This window comes from Sinohyriopsis cumingii, chromosome 18, assembly GCF_028554795.1.
Source record: "Sinohyriopsis cumingii isolate HCF-2022 chromosome 18, ASM2855479v2, whole genome shotgun sequence".
NCBI lineage: Eukaryota > Metazoa > Mollusca > Bivalvia > Unionida > Unionidae > Sinohyriopsis > Sinohyriopsis cumingii.
The window spans coordinates 80,117,798-80,134,719 of record NC_142978.1 but is presented as its reverse complement, the minus strand read 5'-3'; the positions used below and the strand labels follow the sequence as shown (position 1 = coordinate 80,134,719).

General features: G+C 35.2%; 1 protein-coding gene across 1 annotated transcript in view; it reads left to right on the top strand.

Annotated features, from left to right (window-relative positions):
• Positions 1-3,397: 3,397 nt before the first annotated feature.
• The window catches only part of LOC149777143 (gametogenetin-binding protein 2-like), a 46,232-nt gene continuing 32,707 nt past the window's right edge, over positions 3,398-16,922 (top strand). Inside the window, exons 1-4 of the mRNA XM_089941834.1 lie at positions 3,398-3,770; positions 7,475-7,668; positions 12,625-12,768; positions 15,979-16,077. Coding sequence (XP_089797960.1) covers positions 3,684-3,770; positions 7,475-7,668; positions 12,625-12,768; positions 15,979-16,077 — 524 coding nt within the window. The 5' untranslated portion in view covers positions 3,398-3,683. The remainder of the gene's footprint in view (positions 3,771-7,474; positions 7,669-12,624; positions 12,769-15,978; positions 16,078-16,922) is intronic.

Sequence of the window (16,922 nt, the reverse complement as noted above, 5' to 3'; positions counted from 1 at the left end):
CATGATACTGATTGTAAATAATCTTCAACAAATATCAGATATTTCATTAACGATTTCTGGCGAATTATTTCCAGCAGGTTTTCATCCAATCAGAATTTCTAATCTATCTACATCAGAAAGAACATTGTTAGGACAAGCAATAAAACCATTTCCTTTTTTATTTGGCAAAATATTTAGAAGTTTTACTCCTGATTCTAGATTTTTCGTTTAATTCTTTATTTCTCTTCTTGTCTTTCTGTTTTTTTAAATGTATTTCTAATTCAATTTTATAATTAATAAAACCAGGATCATTTTTTTCGGGAATGTTATTACTATATACAGAATATAAATCTTAACCCAATCCCTTTTTAATGTATCGTATAATCTGGAATATATTCAGGTTTTACATGGAGTGATACTCCAGAATCTTTAGCTGCGGAAGTATCTAATAATTGTTCGTGGTTTAAATTAATGATTTTTCAAAATATCTACAGACTTAAATATATTCTTAATATCAGATAGTTCTGGATCTTCTTCTTCTTGTTCTGAATAGAATGGATCTTGCTGAGGAGGTTGTGTTTTTTGTTGTGGCCGAGGAATTCGTGACCCGGGAGATTGTAGTTGTTCTATCTGTTACTGTGGCGGAGGAAGCTGATAGGAAGGTTCTTACTCAGGAGGTTCTTGCTCAGGAGGTTTTAGCTGAGAAGATTTTGACTTCCTCTGCAATCTTGATGGGTTGTTTTTCCTTGTTCTTCTATCATTCTGGCATATTGATCTACTCTCATAAGATATATTTGATACATCGGATCATTTACGCTTGTTTGATTAATTTCTTGGTTTATTAAAAAAAAAAATTATGCCACGTTTCGTGATTTAAATCTCTAACATATTTAGATTTTAAAAATGTATGCCTTTGAGAAAAACTTGCAGCAGCAAACGCACCTAATGTATGTATATCGTCAAGTTTTTTATTATTCGTATACCTTCCTCAGTAAATTTTTTCTTAAAAGCAACTCCTTTTCTCCCTTTTTTTTAGTGTTATCTTCGTTTTTGTCATCTTCTTCATCAGTATCTTCATCCCCGGTAGGTGGCTGAGCAGCAAGTTAAGCAGCAGCTATTTCAGCCGGAAGATCTCTTAAAAGCTCCTTTGTTTTTGTAGTTCTTTTTGCTATTTTTTTTCCAGTTGCTTCTGCAACTCTTTCAGTAATCCCTGTAACAGGCTTATTTAACTGTTCTCTATCTTCCTCAAATTCTACCCGAGATTTTTGACGTTCTAGAAGTTTTCGTGTAACAGGATCACGAACAGGAAGAAACTTTTTGATTGCTTCTATCTTTTTCTAGCCAATCTAGCTGTGTAAGACTCCGTACCCGGTATCATTATTGATATATTAATGATTTAATTATAGCAGCAGAAGAGGTGCGACCACAATGAAACGTTCGGCGGGTAAACAAAACACACACACAAATTTAGAAAGAAACAAAAACACGAACGACAAAGATAAAATAACAAAAAAACTAACCCAAGTAGAGAAACTCGGTAAGTTGGAGGCTTCGGTTTAGGCGTTATTACGCTTATATTTTTCGTTTTCGTAGGAAGCTTTATTTTTTCAAAAATGACGTTCTAGCAAAAGGTCTGTTCACCTCCTCTACTGCTTGTCTACATTTCCCTAGTTTTGATCAGAGCCGTCCCAAGCATTTACGTCACTAGGGTTGGTGTCACCCAGTGCGATAACTCATGGTGTCACCCCCATGACCCCCTTCCTGCACAAAAATTCAAATATTTTATAGAAAGTCATTTTGGTGTCACCCCCTTTGATGGTGTCATCCGGTGCGGTCAGCACGCACCCCACCCCCGCACTCCCTAGTGACGTCAGTGTTCGCAAGTTTGCACCGGACGAAACAGTGCCCCAGGCGAACTTCGTCTTCGGCGCCACCCCCATCACCGCCCCCGACAAAAACAATGAAACTTTTTTTTTTTAAATTGTATCAACACTGATGAGAATAATAACTAAAAGATGGTACCTTACTGAAAATGTTGAACATATATTTATGTAAAATATAAAATAAATTGACATGATCCGCGAAAAGGGCTGCCTAGCAAGCCGGGCTTGTCATATCGCCCGCCCGTTTACGATGACGCTGGTTTTAATGAATTTACACGTCGCCTCCCATAGTCACGCTCATGGCCCACAAAGTTATTTGCATAAACTGGGATAGGTGATACTCGGACACTATATATATTATCATCTGTGAGACATTACTTTGTTATGAATGGAAAAATAAGCTTTATTCCTGAATTATCTCTGAGGAAACACACACAAAAATGCAAACAGTGCCAAACACACAGTAAATAGTCATAAACTCGTGTTACTTCTCAATTCCTAACACTTTATACACATTATCTAAAAAGTATATCATATAAAGAAGTGTGTACATCATGTAAGGACGAAAACGCCAAATATAAAGAAGTTATACGTCATATAAGGAAGAAAGCACCGCATATAAATAAGTTTGCATATCATATAAGAACGAAAACATAAATATGCTTGCACACCAGATAAGGACAAAAATAACGCATATAACGATGTCTGCATAAAAAACACATCATATAAAGAAGTCTGCACATTATATAAGGATAAAAGCACGCATATAACGGTGTTTGCACATCATATAAGAACGAAAACATAAATACGCTTGCACATCAGATAAGGACAAAAATAACGCATAAAACGATGTTTGGATATCATACAAAGACAAAATCACATCATAAAAGGAGGTTTGTACATCATATAATAAAAATTATTATTTTAAGACAGCTGTGGCGTTCCATACTTAATGAGCCAGAAAATAAATAGATCCAGCTGTGCGAGCGCAGGCACACGCACACGTGTGGTTGCACAGAAACAATTTCATAGAAGAAAGTAAGAAATAAAATCAATTTCATCACAATTGTGTATGCGTATGTAATAATAATCAATTTTAAATACCCTGTGTAAAAAAAAATGAACTAATGGTTACCAGCGTTATATAAAATTTATATTAATCTCGTAAAATACTTGTTCAAAACTATTGAACAAAAGTTTACACATTTTCTCTGCTAATTTGCTCACCATGGACTTCAGAAAACGCCCACTATGATTGAAAAACTAATATTGAAGCTGAAGTTTACAGCTGACTAAACTAGAACTGAGCTTCTCTGGACTATTTTTCTCGTATGTTCCACAAATTTTGTACTTAAACTTTGTAAAGTGATATAAATCTTTTGCACATCTGCAACGTTATGACAATCGTTTGGAACAATTGTTAAGAAACATCATATGTCACTATAACCCGACTGAAAGGTGTCAAGGTCATAAAATCAGTCCTAAAGCTTTGCCGCCATTTTGTATCTATACGCATAGCTTAAAAGTAGATACATTTAAAAAATATTTCAGATTTTTTGTATAAACATTAATTTGTCCCTAATGTTAGAACTACTAGTGACACTTAATAATTTGCATCGAAGCTTGCTATGTGACGAAGAGAAAAGAAGGTCTGCGGAAGACTACAACACTTGTGGCTGAGTAATAAGGATTACATACTTGATAGTAAAAATATTCTTCGTTTGGGCCAAACTTGTCCTACATGATACTCTTTTCAGAGATAGAAAGACCCTAATGTATGATTGATTACAATTAAGAAATTATACGTTTTGTGATAAAGATATGGCGAAGCTAGTGGCTGTTTGTCGTACCGACGACTACCAGTTTGAAAGAAGGCAGCTCCCAATTGTCGTTGATGAGAACTTGACAGTAAGTCAGCGATGTTTTTTTACTTATACTTGATACGTATCCTTCCTAAAATGTTTGTTTTTTAACTTTGGCAAACTGTTATATTCATTATTTACAGTGTATATGCCGTAGTTCATCGCGCACTTGCTAGTTAATGTCATCATGCTAACCCCCTAAATCAACAACTGAATTATCCCCTTCGAACCTTGTACATTTTTTAAGAATCCTTTCAGTTGCTTGATAAGTGGCAGTGTGATATTGAATTATGTGTTTTATTCGTAATGTGGCAGATAATTAAAAGTCAGTGTAGCATGTGTTCTTTTATTCACCCAGCATGTACTGGTGAGACCCACATGTACTCTTCTTCTATAGAAGGAAAATGAATGACTACATTAATTCTCCTTATCCCAGTAAACACTAGATGACTAAATGGTGTAGCTAAAAATCTGAGCAATCATTGATATTTTTCTAATATTTTTATTTTGACCGGCAATATGACCATCCATTCATGATTATATAAACGGAAACGTGAGAGTACACATTTTGTCCCCTTGTACAGTTGAAGTACTAAGCACTCATGTGACCAACAGGTAGTCATTTCTGACTGTGAAGTCTTTGTGGTGTATGCATTTTCATTCACTTATTATGCACAGGTGAGCCCTACAGGTTCTCAGTGAAAAATTGGAAAACAAATAACACCTGCACCCCTTCACCATGTCAAAACAAGTTGAGTAACTGGACTGGTTCAAAATTTGACCCCTCATCTCACATTTAATATTCTTGTACAGACAGTGTGCTCAGGCACTCATAACTTGAATGAATGTAAAGGCAATGTTCCTCATATTTTCCACATGTAAAATTTAAGTACTTTAATGATCATTTAATAGCTTCTTTGGTGGAAAGTTTCTGTTACTGTGTCACATGTTGTCTACTTTGATCCATTTTCAAGTATGTTGAACATTCATTAGCCTACTTTTAAAGACAGTTGTAATGTGTGTACAAAATTCTATACCAAAAGCAGGGCCCCGGATGGTTGAGTGGTTTAAAGCGCTCACCTTTACGGATCACTGCCATCCCACCTTTGTCTACAGAGGTTTGATTCTTGGACTAAGCAAATGTGGGTATGAGAGAAATTTGCTTGTAGCTTCCTGTGATTCAGTGGATTTTTACAGGGGTTTTCCTGGGTTCTTCCTCTGTTACTTATACTGGCTGCCATGTGTAGCCTATGGGGTTCCTAAAAGCCACAAATGTTTTTGTGCAACTGTTAAAATTAAACCAGACTTTCATAAATCTTTACTGTAACTAATTGCATTGATTTTTTTTATTAACTTTCATTGATTTTCAAATGAAAACGTACAAATTTTAGTAGGCGTGCATTCCTTTCTTTGCATGCTTAGATAAGTACGTGAATAAGAGTTTATTTATTTAACATTGTTTACCCCTATTCAGATTTTGTAAAAATAAACAGTCTCTAAAATTCCACATACCCAGTGCAGTGGTAGCATGTTTTACTTGCCATAATAAACTCTTACCCATTGTTGAAATATAAAAGTTGACTGTGTTCCTAACCTAACTTTCCAAAACCTTATGACTTTTTGATAGCTGTTGCAGGTAATTACAAGCTGAGATCAGTCCTCTTTCCCTTTGATAATTGATACTAGTCTGCTCTGTCTGTCTGACTGTCTCTGGTAAATGCATATTAGAATGAGTGCAAAGCACTTACTAGCATGGTTAAAACGAATGAAAAACAAACTTCCAGGTGAAATTATAAACTTTCACTTTACAAAGTTGTTGATATTTTTGACAGAATTTATTTTTTGTTCAAGAGAAACATTGGTTATTCCTGAATCAGCACTAGCTTGAGTGGATGAATGACTGAGAATTCACTTTGTTGCTGGAGGTTTTTCACTTGCCATTTAAAGTTGGGCAAGTGAATTGTCAGTCCATGATCTTGAACTTCCAGATTTCAAGAGTTGTGCCATGATAGAACATAGAATTTACTGCTCGTACAGAGACTGTTATAGATTGCAAAAGTAATCTGTATTTGTCTTATATAACTTGCTGTAAATTTGAAGATAACCGTTATTACTGAATAGCACACAATGGTGGCTGTTACTAAATCATACTTTCTAGTCTGTGTTCAGTATGCATTTAAAAATACTGTGAACAATAGTAGGCACCTTAATGAGGATTGTGTTTATTATTGTCACCACACATGCACAAATGAATAAACTCTGGACAGGTCACACTATTCTGAAAATCATTGATTCTTTTTCTTTTGCTTATTTTTATAGTCAGGAAAATGTATAAGGTTAACATGCAAAAAAAATAGGGTAAACATAGAAACCAGAATTTATTTTTTATTTTTGTTCAACTGGTCATAGACCAGAAGAGCTTATGAGATGGCCTGTTTTACATCATCTGTCTTTTCCAAGTTTGTCTTTGCTACTCCTCCTAATCTTAGCCATAAAACTTTATACACATATTCAGTCCAAAGTCTAACTGGTCCTAAATGAAAGTGGCCCTGCTTCAACATGCAGTATGGTTGCCATGGCAGTCATCTTAAAATTTCTTGTTAAAGCTTGAGTGGATGATTATACTGACAGTTTTTATCCAAAAATGTTTGATCATCTCCATTTGGTCCTAAATGAAAATGGTACTGTTTGAAATTCAATATGCCTACATGGCAGCCATCTTGAAAACCAATTTGATGCTACTACCAGAAAGACATGTCAAGATGGGTTTTTGATTAGAAACCTTATTATCTCTAGTTTGACCTAAGCGAAAATGGTGCTAACCTGACATTTAATATGGGCATGTTCAACATCTTGTTATTTTTTTGCCTCCTGACTAGATGGCCATAGGTTTTCAACCAATCTTACATCCAGTATGGCTGCTATGAAAGCCATCCAGAAAATCTCTTTACCACTCATAGATATTTATACTTACAAGGCCTTTTTGCTAAATGGCTTATGATGTTTTTAGTCTGACACGAAAATCGAGTCCAAAATGGTTGCATTATATTGATTGCACCTTGTTTACCTTATGATATGAAATTAATTTATGTTAGAATATTCAGTATGTATACATTCATCGAGACAGTTTCGTTACATTTGAAACTTGTAAAAACAATTGCCACATTTGGCCAATTTTTTGGTGTCTTGGAACCTTAACACTTATTTTAAGCTACATGCACATTTGCTCACAGACCTCAAAATAAAAATTTAATAAATTGGATATTTTACACTAATTGCATTTTTGGGATATTCAATGAGGTACTGGTGAACACCACAAAACAAAATTTACTGAATTCTAGTCATCAGGACATTAGTCATGCCTTCTTGAATGCATCATCTGACCAAGATTTAATTCAGGGTGAGTTTGATTATATGGATTTTTTTGAGTGAACAATTTCAAAGTGATCAAGCACTGTTATTTCAAATATGCACAGAACATCTGAAACTTAATCCAGTAGCTTAGATTATATTGATCAAATGCACCATTATACAACATGGTCTGTGCTTGTATCGGGAGCAGTCTGGTGATAACTTGGGACTAAATGCTTAGTTATATTCTTTTGTGTGAGTTGAATGTATTTGTTGCGAATGCCTGTGTTCTTAGTTTAGAGCTATGCATTCACATGCTATGATTTTTATTCTGAGGAAATATGTTAAAATAATGTTATCTTGAAATACTGGTATTATTGAATTCATCTTGCTTTTCAGATGGTGGTCCAGTTTACAGACAAATGCATTAACTGTGATCGTTTGTGCAGTGTGAAGCAGAAGGACCTGGAACGATTTGTGCATAAATTTGGTCTTTTGACCAAGGATGAGATTGCAGTTGCCATGATGGTAACCAGAAAGGACATTATGAATCTACTGACACATGATGTTCCCTGTGTTGGTTGTAGGAGAAGGTATGGTCACATTTTTAGCCCATATATTTTGTACATGTGGAAATGCTTAGGCCACACCAAATTGATTTTGTAGTTCAGAAAAAAGAAAGGAAAAGGATACTTGTAATAGTTCTTTTTTGTGAATTCTTTTTTTAGAGGCAGATATGTACTGTTTTATTTGCAGTATTCATTTTAAGTTTGCAGTTTACTAGTCCACTTAGATGTATTTGTGAGAATTTACAAACACAAATTCTAAAAATTATTTCTTTATATTTTTTACAAAAATTCTATTGCATATTTGAGGACCTGATTCCTCCCAAATAAGAAATTAATAGTGATATATTTGTTTAAATTATTCTTTATTTCACATATTTAGGAGATTATAAAAGATTATAACAAATTAATTTTGTTTTTCTGTATGCTTTATTTCCATTGTTGTAGATGGTGTTCTTTCTTTTCTCATAAAGTGACTTCTCTGTTATGGATAAGTAGGAACTAATGATAGGAAAATAGTGAGGGTTAAAGCTCAGATTTTGCAGTGGCAAAATAAGGTTGTCAGCAGTTGATGTTTTTCTGGCTGGTATCAAAATACTTATCGTACTTAGCGATATTATTAAAGGATTTCTGTTGTGAAGCTGAAAAACTGCTGCATGACATTGTCAGTAGTGTTATATGATAGCCTCAAAAATAGATGCTGTCTGTATTTGCTTGCAGGTTGAGTCCAACTGTACACAACATTAGACACTTATCTTCGATCACACAATGCACCAGCAGATCAGGATTTTTTGTTGTTTGTTCTTCAGATTACTTCACACAGACTGCATAAACCCAAATCTGCCGGTCATTATGCAGAAACAGATTTGGATCTGTGCAGTTTGCAGTTGGACTTAAAAGCAAATAGATGCAGTAAGTGTAGAGTTCTGGAATATGGTTACTCAGAGGTCTCACTAGGATTTGAAAACTAGGAGTCCAGGACTCCCGATTTTGTAAAAATAGGAGTCCCACCAGCAAAAGTTGCAGTACCCTCCCAGAAAACTATGCAAATTATAAGAACTATTATTTGCCATTGAGTTTAATTTCAACATTCTTTATAACACTGACATAACTCTTGTTTGTCCATCAGAATGAGTCTGATTTTGTCAATCCAAGGAAGGTCTTATTCAAAGTGCTTAGCTAGGCATTACACACTTTCTTACACTTGGCTACTGTCCCTTCCAAACTATCGATTCTAACAAATTTAGCACTTTCCTGAATCTCATTACAATCTTTGTCAGTTTGCCGTTGAACACCAAAATACTCATTCAAGTCTTAAGTCTCAGCATGTCTTGATTCCAAGGTCACATGCATTGCTTATTCCACTACACTCAGAAATGAACACAATAATGAAAGCTAATGTTGTATATTTGATGTACTGTTTTCAATGACCACATGTACATCTCTGGGTCTTTCTGCCTCTGAATTCAAGCACTTTAAAAATCAGTAGATTTTCCCACCCAGTTGCCATTCAAAGCCTTTAATCTTGCCGCCCAGCTGTTTGCAGCATGTTCTTTTGATGTGCTCTTATAATAGCAACATGTACATTTGAGGGTGGGGGCTTTCAGTCCTAACTTCTGTCATTGTATCAGCATGTTGCTCAAGCATGATTGTCAAGCCTTTGAATTTTGCCACCCACTTATTACATGCGTATGGAGGACTCCAGCCTATATGATTTTCTGTGTCCCCAGTAATAAAAAAAGCATCCAAATACACATGATTAAGTGTTTTCAAGACCTCTGTTTACTGATACTTGTCTGGAGAATCAGTTTATGACACAACATATATATTTTCAGATGATATATTGGATAAATTCATGAATCTGTGGGTTCTTTTAGCAGGGATCGCGCTGGGCTTCGCCAGTGTCACAAATTGTGATTCTTTGGGTGACAACATTTTTGCCTGTTTAAAATTGTATATATGGTCTCAGGTTTGGAGTGGAGAAATTAAAAGACACCGTGACAGGAGTCGCAACTTGGACATAAAATTGCACTGGAATCTATTGTTACATAAACAGATCCTTTGTTCATATTGACAAACACCCAAACACGGCATTATTTTTATCATAATCTGCTTACACTGGTATCTGGCCTTAGAACAATATGCCGTAATATAACCAGAATAGTCGTGCTAGCTATAATCAACCACCTCTGAAAGCGGAAACAACTACAATCGACCAGACAGCGGCACTATTTTTTCTTTTTGAAAAATGTACAAGAAAAAATAGTTTTGCTGAAACTTCAAAGACAACTGATTACATTTGATGCACCGGTTGTTTTGTATATATTCTAAACAAAATAATGTCTCTGTCAATTTTCTACGATTATTTGGTATTGCTGCAGCAATAACAAACTTGCATTTGTTTGGTTCTTTAACACATTAACCCCTGGAGCTTTTTGCCATTTTTGCCTGAAATTCGACTAGGAAACACATTTTGAAAGCTATTTCTGAATATACTCGAAAACACCAAATCCCCGGTAATCTTTCAATAACATACTGCCTGGTTGTGTTAGAAACATAATTTTTTGTTGGCTATTTGACTCGCGCATGAACAGAAGGGTAAAAGTTGGCCCCCTTTTCTTGTGTTGCTAAATGGAGCCATTATTTTTGTATGGAGACCACTCTTTATTCAAAATGCCCATCTTATCCTACTTTTTGCAAAGGCTGATCTGGCTTTCTGCAGTTCATTCATACCGGTTTGCCTTAGATCTGAGACCAAAAAGTCTCAAATCCTGACACAAAATGGGATTCCGGCCACGGGCGAATTTTGCGTTAAAAAAAGTTGGGTCCAAAAATACAGAGTTTTTTCTATCTGTATTTTGTAGTGCAACTAGATATTCCAGATTGTTTGGTATCATTGTAGAGCTACATCTGTCTACTTTTCTATAATACCACCCACTTTAGTGTGTCATGCATGACCATGACGCTACAGAGCTCGGCAGTAGGCTACTACCTCCTGCCCCATAAAGTCGTCACTAGGGGTTAATGTGTTAAAGAGGGCCTTTAGTGGCGCCTTCAATAACATGCACACCTTCATCAAAGCAAGCCGAAGATCTTTCATCAAAGGAAGTCAGTAACAAACTTAAATAAAAGAATTGTTTCATTTTTCATTGTGATTGGAACATATTTATTGTGCTGTGACAGCTTCCAGTTTGCAACAAATAAAGTTCATGCTTATGATCGCTACCAATGGCAGTATAAGATCCAAATTAAAGTTCCAGTATTTTTAAACAATATATATATGGCCATCAAGGTAAATAAAGGTGGGACATCTCGCAAGAATGTTTGTTAAACTTTTTCATTTGTTCACGTGTTTTTATTTCCCAGTGAATAGCCTCATTCCCTTGGCAGCCTCTGCATCATGTAGTTGTCTCTTGCTGACCAAAATCTAGGCCAATTTTAGTACATGTACAAGTAGCATATAAACAACTATACAATCATGTGCTATTAGGATAATGAATATCTGTGTGAATTGTTTTGTGAAACATGTTTGTTGACAATGGGATGTAGATTAAATGAGAACTCCCATTTTTTTAATATATACTTGTTGTATTTTTTAATGTGATTCAACTAATAGATGAATTTTCTAACATATGATCTAATACTCAAATTCATGGATTTTTCATATACATTTACATTATTTAACTCATTGTGGAGTGTACTACAGAAATGTAAGTTGTCAGTATACAAGTCCGTTTCAGACTAGTTGACTTTATTTAATCAAAATTTCCATTTTTATTTTTTTTTTTCTGTGTAAATGCTAGTCAATGATAACAGGTCACCTAAAAAATGTCACTTCTGTGCAAAAATTTCAAATTTTTTCAGCCCCTCCCTCCTGCCTTATGTAAACATCTGCTTACGTCGCCAATATAACTTTATTCCCGAGTGTGTGTGGGATAAACAGATAGTACTGTATTATAAAAATGGCAACATTTTTTGAAAATTGGCAACAAAATATTGAGGTTCGCATTGTTGTTTTTGGCAACAACTTTTTTAAGCCAGTGCCAACCCTGTTTAGGTAGTCTCAGAACTTCTTTAACCGTACACTCTTTAGTTTTAAAGATTTAAAAGCTTGGGAGTTTACTGTTTAGTTTCACATTTGTACATTGATCACAAAACCATTATTATTCATTTGCACAAATGTTTATTTTATAGTATTTTTTATTGCTTTGTTCCTAGAAACATATTTTATAAGTAAAAATCATATAAGAGGCACTGCCTTGGTAGAATATTAATTGGGTTCTGTCGAAAGCAGAGGGAAAGGGGTAGGTTCTGTTCATACAATTTGACGTTGGCATATCAAAACAAAGTTTCATGGAAGATGGCTGCTTCACCAGAATTACTCCCTAACATGTCATTGGGACCCTTTGCTATAACAGCACAATGAAGACTGAAATCTTTGGGATGTAATACAAATTATCCATTCTTCGTAATTAAGAATTGAAGTATTCCAGCCTGAATTGCTTTATATTCAGTAAGGAAAGGTGGAGTTGTTTTGTCTCTGTTGTGGTGGTGATGTTTTTATTGTTTTCAATTTTGTACTTAAATATTTAAAGATTTGAGCAACATTTTTTTTTCATATCGTATGCAGGTTCATTGTACTACGTGTACATTTGGCTAGTGAGATAATATGTTCTGCAAAACCCGTGTTGGATTTTGTATGGCTGGCATGTTCAACCTACCTGTATAGCCCTTGGGCTGCATACAGCCCATAAATTGTTTTATCTGGTTACATTTATATCATATGGGTACATTAAAAAATTGATATATGGCCCACACCATGGAGAAAGTTGTACATGCCTATAGCATATATTGCTTTTGAATTTGTAATCTGTTCAAAAATTTAATTTCCTCTCGAGACATCAGATAATAAGGAAAAAAGGAACGCAAATGAAAGATTATCAAGCAGTTAATTGTGTATCAAATTTATTTGTTTCATTTCAGTGTGGAGCGTCTTTTCAACCAACTTGTCCAGTCCAAACTTCTGGCCTTAGATCCTTTATTGATTACAAAGTCCGGTGTTATGTCAATCAACAGGAATCTCCTCTTTGACCCCAGAGCACTGTATTCCCTCTTCTACATACATGGGTAAATAAGGGCATGTCCTGCTCCACTGTTTTTATAATAACATTTTAAGAAATGCTTCAGGATTGTGGAATTAGTTATTTCTTATGCATACATTATTTTATTTTTTTTCTTCTAAATTTTATTTTTTCATATATGTTAGGTATTATATGACTGTAGGGTGGAGTAAAAAGTCTGGGGCAAACAAGTTTCAAAAATCACTTGTCCTGAATATTTGGTCAATTGTCCAATGATTTTAGTTACATACAAAATATTGATGGATGTCAGTGCCTAATGAATTACTTTTAGTTCATTTCATACTGAGATGTGTAACAGAACTGAACTAATTAATAATTTGCAGAAATATTCTGTGATGCTTTTATATTTTCATCAGTAGGAAAAAATATTTAGAAGCAAAACTTTAAAGCTACAATATATTTAAGACTGTTTTATCCACAGACATTTGAACTTGGTGTAAATGAGAATAAGTACAATTCCATAAAACTGAGAATCCTCAAACTGTCCAGCAATTCCAATATCATGTTGCACAATTCCAGAATTGTCTTGCTTCGTGCCTCTGTCTGTTTATATAATTTTTGAGAATATATTCTTAGCTAACCTGGCTATTAGACCAAGTGGGTTGACAGAATGGACCTGCATCCCATCAAGAACAACTGTCTTCAACTTCTTTTCAAGTTTTTACAAATTAAGCTGAATAGCAACGGAATATGGCACCTGTTTGTAAAAGTTAGCTTTTCAATGACTTCTTCACAAAAACTGCTCAGTTTCACCAACTTACAGCACTCAGTATTACAGATCACTGATAACTCATCTGTATCTGCATGGGTCCATGTCATATCTCGGCCAATGTGGGTATGCGAGGAAGCTTACCAATATCTTCATGTAGGTCAGTGGTTTTTGCTGGGGGTTTCATGGTTCTTCCTCCTCCAAATATACTTGCCATCTTGTATAGCTTATCATAGGTTAAAATATGGCATTACACCCACAAAACCAAAACAATCATCTGTCCTACTTCTGTCTGTCAGGATAAGTTTGTTATTCCTCTTCCTCCTAAACTACATGGAGGATTGCCATGAAACTTCACACACATGTTCATCCCATTGTCTAGTTGGTCCTAAATGAGGCAGGTGCCACGTGGACATCCAATATGGCAGTTACAATGGCCATATTGAAAATCTTGTTGTTACTAAATGGATTGATTATAACATGAGGTTTCACTAAGTCTTCTTATGTCTAGTTGGTCTTGTATGAAATGGTGGTAGCTAATCTCCAAATGACCACCACAGAGGCCATCTTAAAAATCTTATTCGTCTGGAACAGAAAGTTATACTGACTTGGGATTTTCACTTGATGACTTCTTATGATGTATGTTTGGTCGTTAACGAAAATGGTGCCAATCTGGTATCCAATCATGTTATTGTTGCTCCTGATTGGATGGTCATAGCTACATGGGGATTTTACTAAAAGACTTGTTATAATGTCTAGTTGATGTAGTTGATCTTAAGTCTTATTAGGGTTGATCTTATGTCCATGTGGCAAACAGCAACCACTTGAAAATCATGTTATCGCTACTTCTCCTGAATGGTTGGTCATATAAATATGAGGCTTTTCACCAGAAGACTTCTTTTGATGCCTTGTTGGTCCTAAATGAAAATGGTGCTGATCTGATGTCCAGTGTGTCTATCACATTAACCGTCTTGACATTCTTGTTATCTCTGCTTTAGAATAAAATGTAATGTTGCCATTTTCGCCAGAAGATTTCTTATGAAGTGTAGTTGATCCTAAATGATAATGGTATTGATCTGATATATATGGCCACAGTGGCCATTTTTAGAATATTATTCCTCCTGAATCGATGATAATATCAAAATTAGGTTTTTCCTACACGTCTTCTTATGATGTCCCGTTGGGTCCTAATGATGCCATTCAAACATCTAGTATGCCTGCCAAAGTGGCCATCTTGAAAAATCTTCTCATTATTTCTCATGAACAAATAGTCATATCAACACAGGAATCTCACAGAAAGATTTCTTGTGATGTCAGGTGCCGATCTGACTTCTAATATGACTGCTACAATGGCCGTCTTGAAAATCTTGTTACCACTGCTTTTCCAAGATGGCTGGTCATATTGACATTGTATTTTCACCCAAAAAAGACTTCTTTCAGTGTCTGTTTCATACTAAATAAAAGGGATGTCAATATCATATAAAATACGGCCACCATGGCATCCATTTGAAAATGTTGTTAATGTTGTTCCTCCAAAATGAAAAGTCATATCAACAAAAACGTAAGCATCCTTGAAAACACTGAAATGAGCAGTAATATATTGAAAATCACAAGTTAGCACTTTTCTAGACTCTCATTACTCATGCTGTAGGAAGAATATACTTATTCAGAATTATTAAGTTTCTTAGGATTTGTTTATTTTATTATTGGGTCCCCGGATGGCCAAGTGTTCTGGGCCACATGGGTTCAAGTATGCTTGGCCAACAAGTGTATATGAGAAAGGTTCCCATAGGTTGGAGGTTACTCCAGGGGTTTTCCCCGGTTCCTCCTCTACCAAATATACTAGCTGCCTTGTATAAGCTTACCATGTACTGAGAAATGGCATTAAACCCACAAAACCAAACCCATACTTAGCTATATATATTAGAGAATTACAAATGATTGAGAATGACACTTACATCATGTGTTGTAGTTTTATGTGCTTGGATTTTGAAGAATTTGTTGAGCTTGATGTGATGTGTTTGTTCATGTCCCAACAAAAGAAAAGAATATTCTTAAATATTCTGATTGTTTTAAAGATTTACCTTAAATTTGCATATATGTGTGTAATGAGGCTTACTACATCCTTTAGAAGAAAAAAAACTAGGTAACTAACCTATATTTCATGCTCTAGTTATCTGTAGTTTTACATTATTGTTAATCTTTATATTTAGCTCAGTTTCCTGGATGGTATTAAAGGGTGGCCGAATGGTCTAAAGCGCTCTCCGTTACAGATCACTGCCATCTCACCTCTGTCTGCGTGAATTCGAGTCTCGGATTCGGTTAATGTGGGTATGTGAGAAAGCTTGCCAGTAGCTTCTCGTGGGTCAGTGGTTCATTTCCGGGGTTTTCCTGGGTTCTTTCTCCACTATTAATACTTGATAATGTCATTTGACTGCATCTTCTGTTCTTAAAATTAACTTTAGATTTTCTTCTTTTTCTGTGCAGGGCACGTTTGAATTCATTAATAGGATCAATATCAAAGAGCAAGAAAAACAAGAGATGTAACCTTCATACACTTGAAACGCACAAGACACGAACAGCAAGGTAAGTAAGAAAATATTGGAGAAACACTTTTATTCTGTACTGCATGTTCCTTTTTATTGCTGAACGGAACACTGACACAGCGGAGTGCATGTCTGCATGCAAATGTACCAATTAACTTATGCAGGCAAATCTTCTTTTTAATTTAAGCAAACAAATCTACAATTTAATTTCATTTCTTACTCCAGCATATTTTATTCTCATCCTTTCCAGTAAAAGCATACGGTATATATTGAGCCATATTCATGCTCAGCTGTTTGCCCACTTATATCTCTTTGTTTCCAACACCTTGAGGCAAAATTACACAAAACATGGGGTAATATATTTGTCCCATATAGTCGCAAAATATGATCTACAAGTGAGTGGTCTTAAGTATCCGATCCATAAAATAAATTATTTATGAACAAAAATTTGTAATTGCAAGCTTCCAGGAAAGTCACTTAGATGTGCAGACCCATTCACTACTTAGATTTCTTCAGATAGCTGATGATAAGTTAGAAGACTATCCACTATGTTGCAAATACAGCCCTCCAAACCAAATAATGTTTCTGTTCTTTATATTTTAAAGAGCTAAAATTATCCAAGAAGAAAGTCAGATGAGGGTGGTCTCCCCTGTGAGAGAAGGATTGAAGGAAGATTGCATTATTTGCCAGATACAGCTTCCACTGGTGCCTGGTCAGCACACTTGTTCAGAGGCCTTGCAAATACCCATCTATTTTGTGCTCTAAAGTCTGAGTTGTCCAAAGAATTTTCTCATCGGAAGTTAAATATACTTTCTATAATTTTGCCATCTTCATAAAAGACATTTTTTTGAATCAGTATTGCTGCTTCAGTTGGCATCTTTCTGA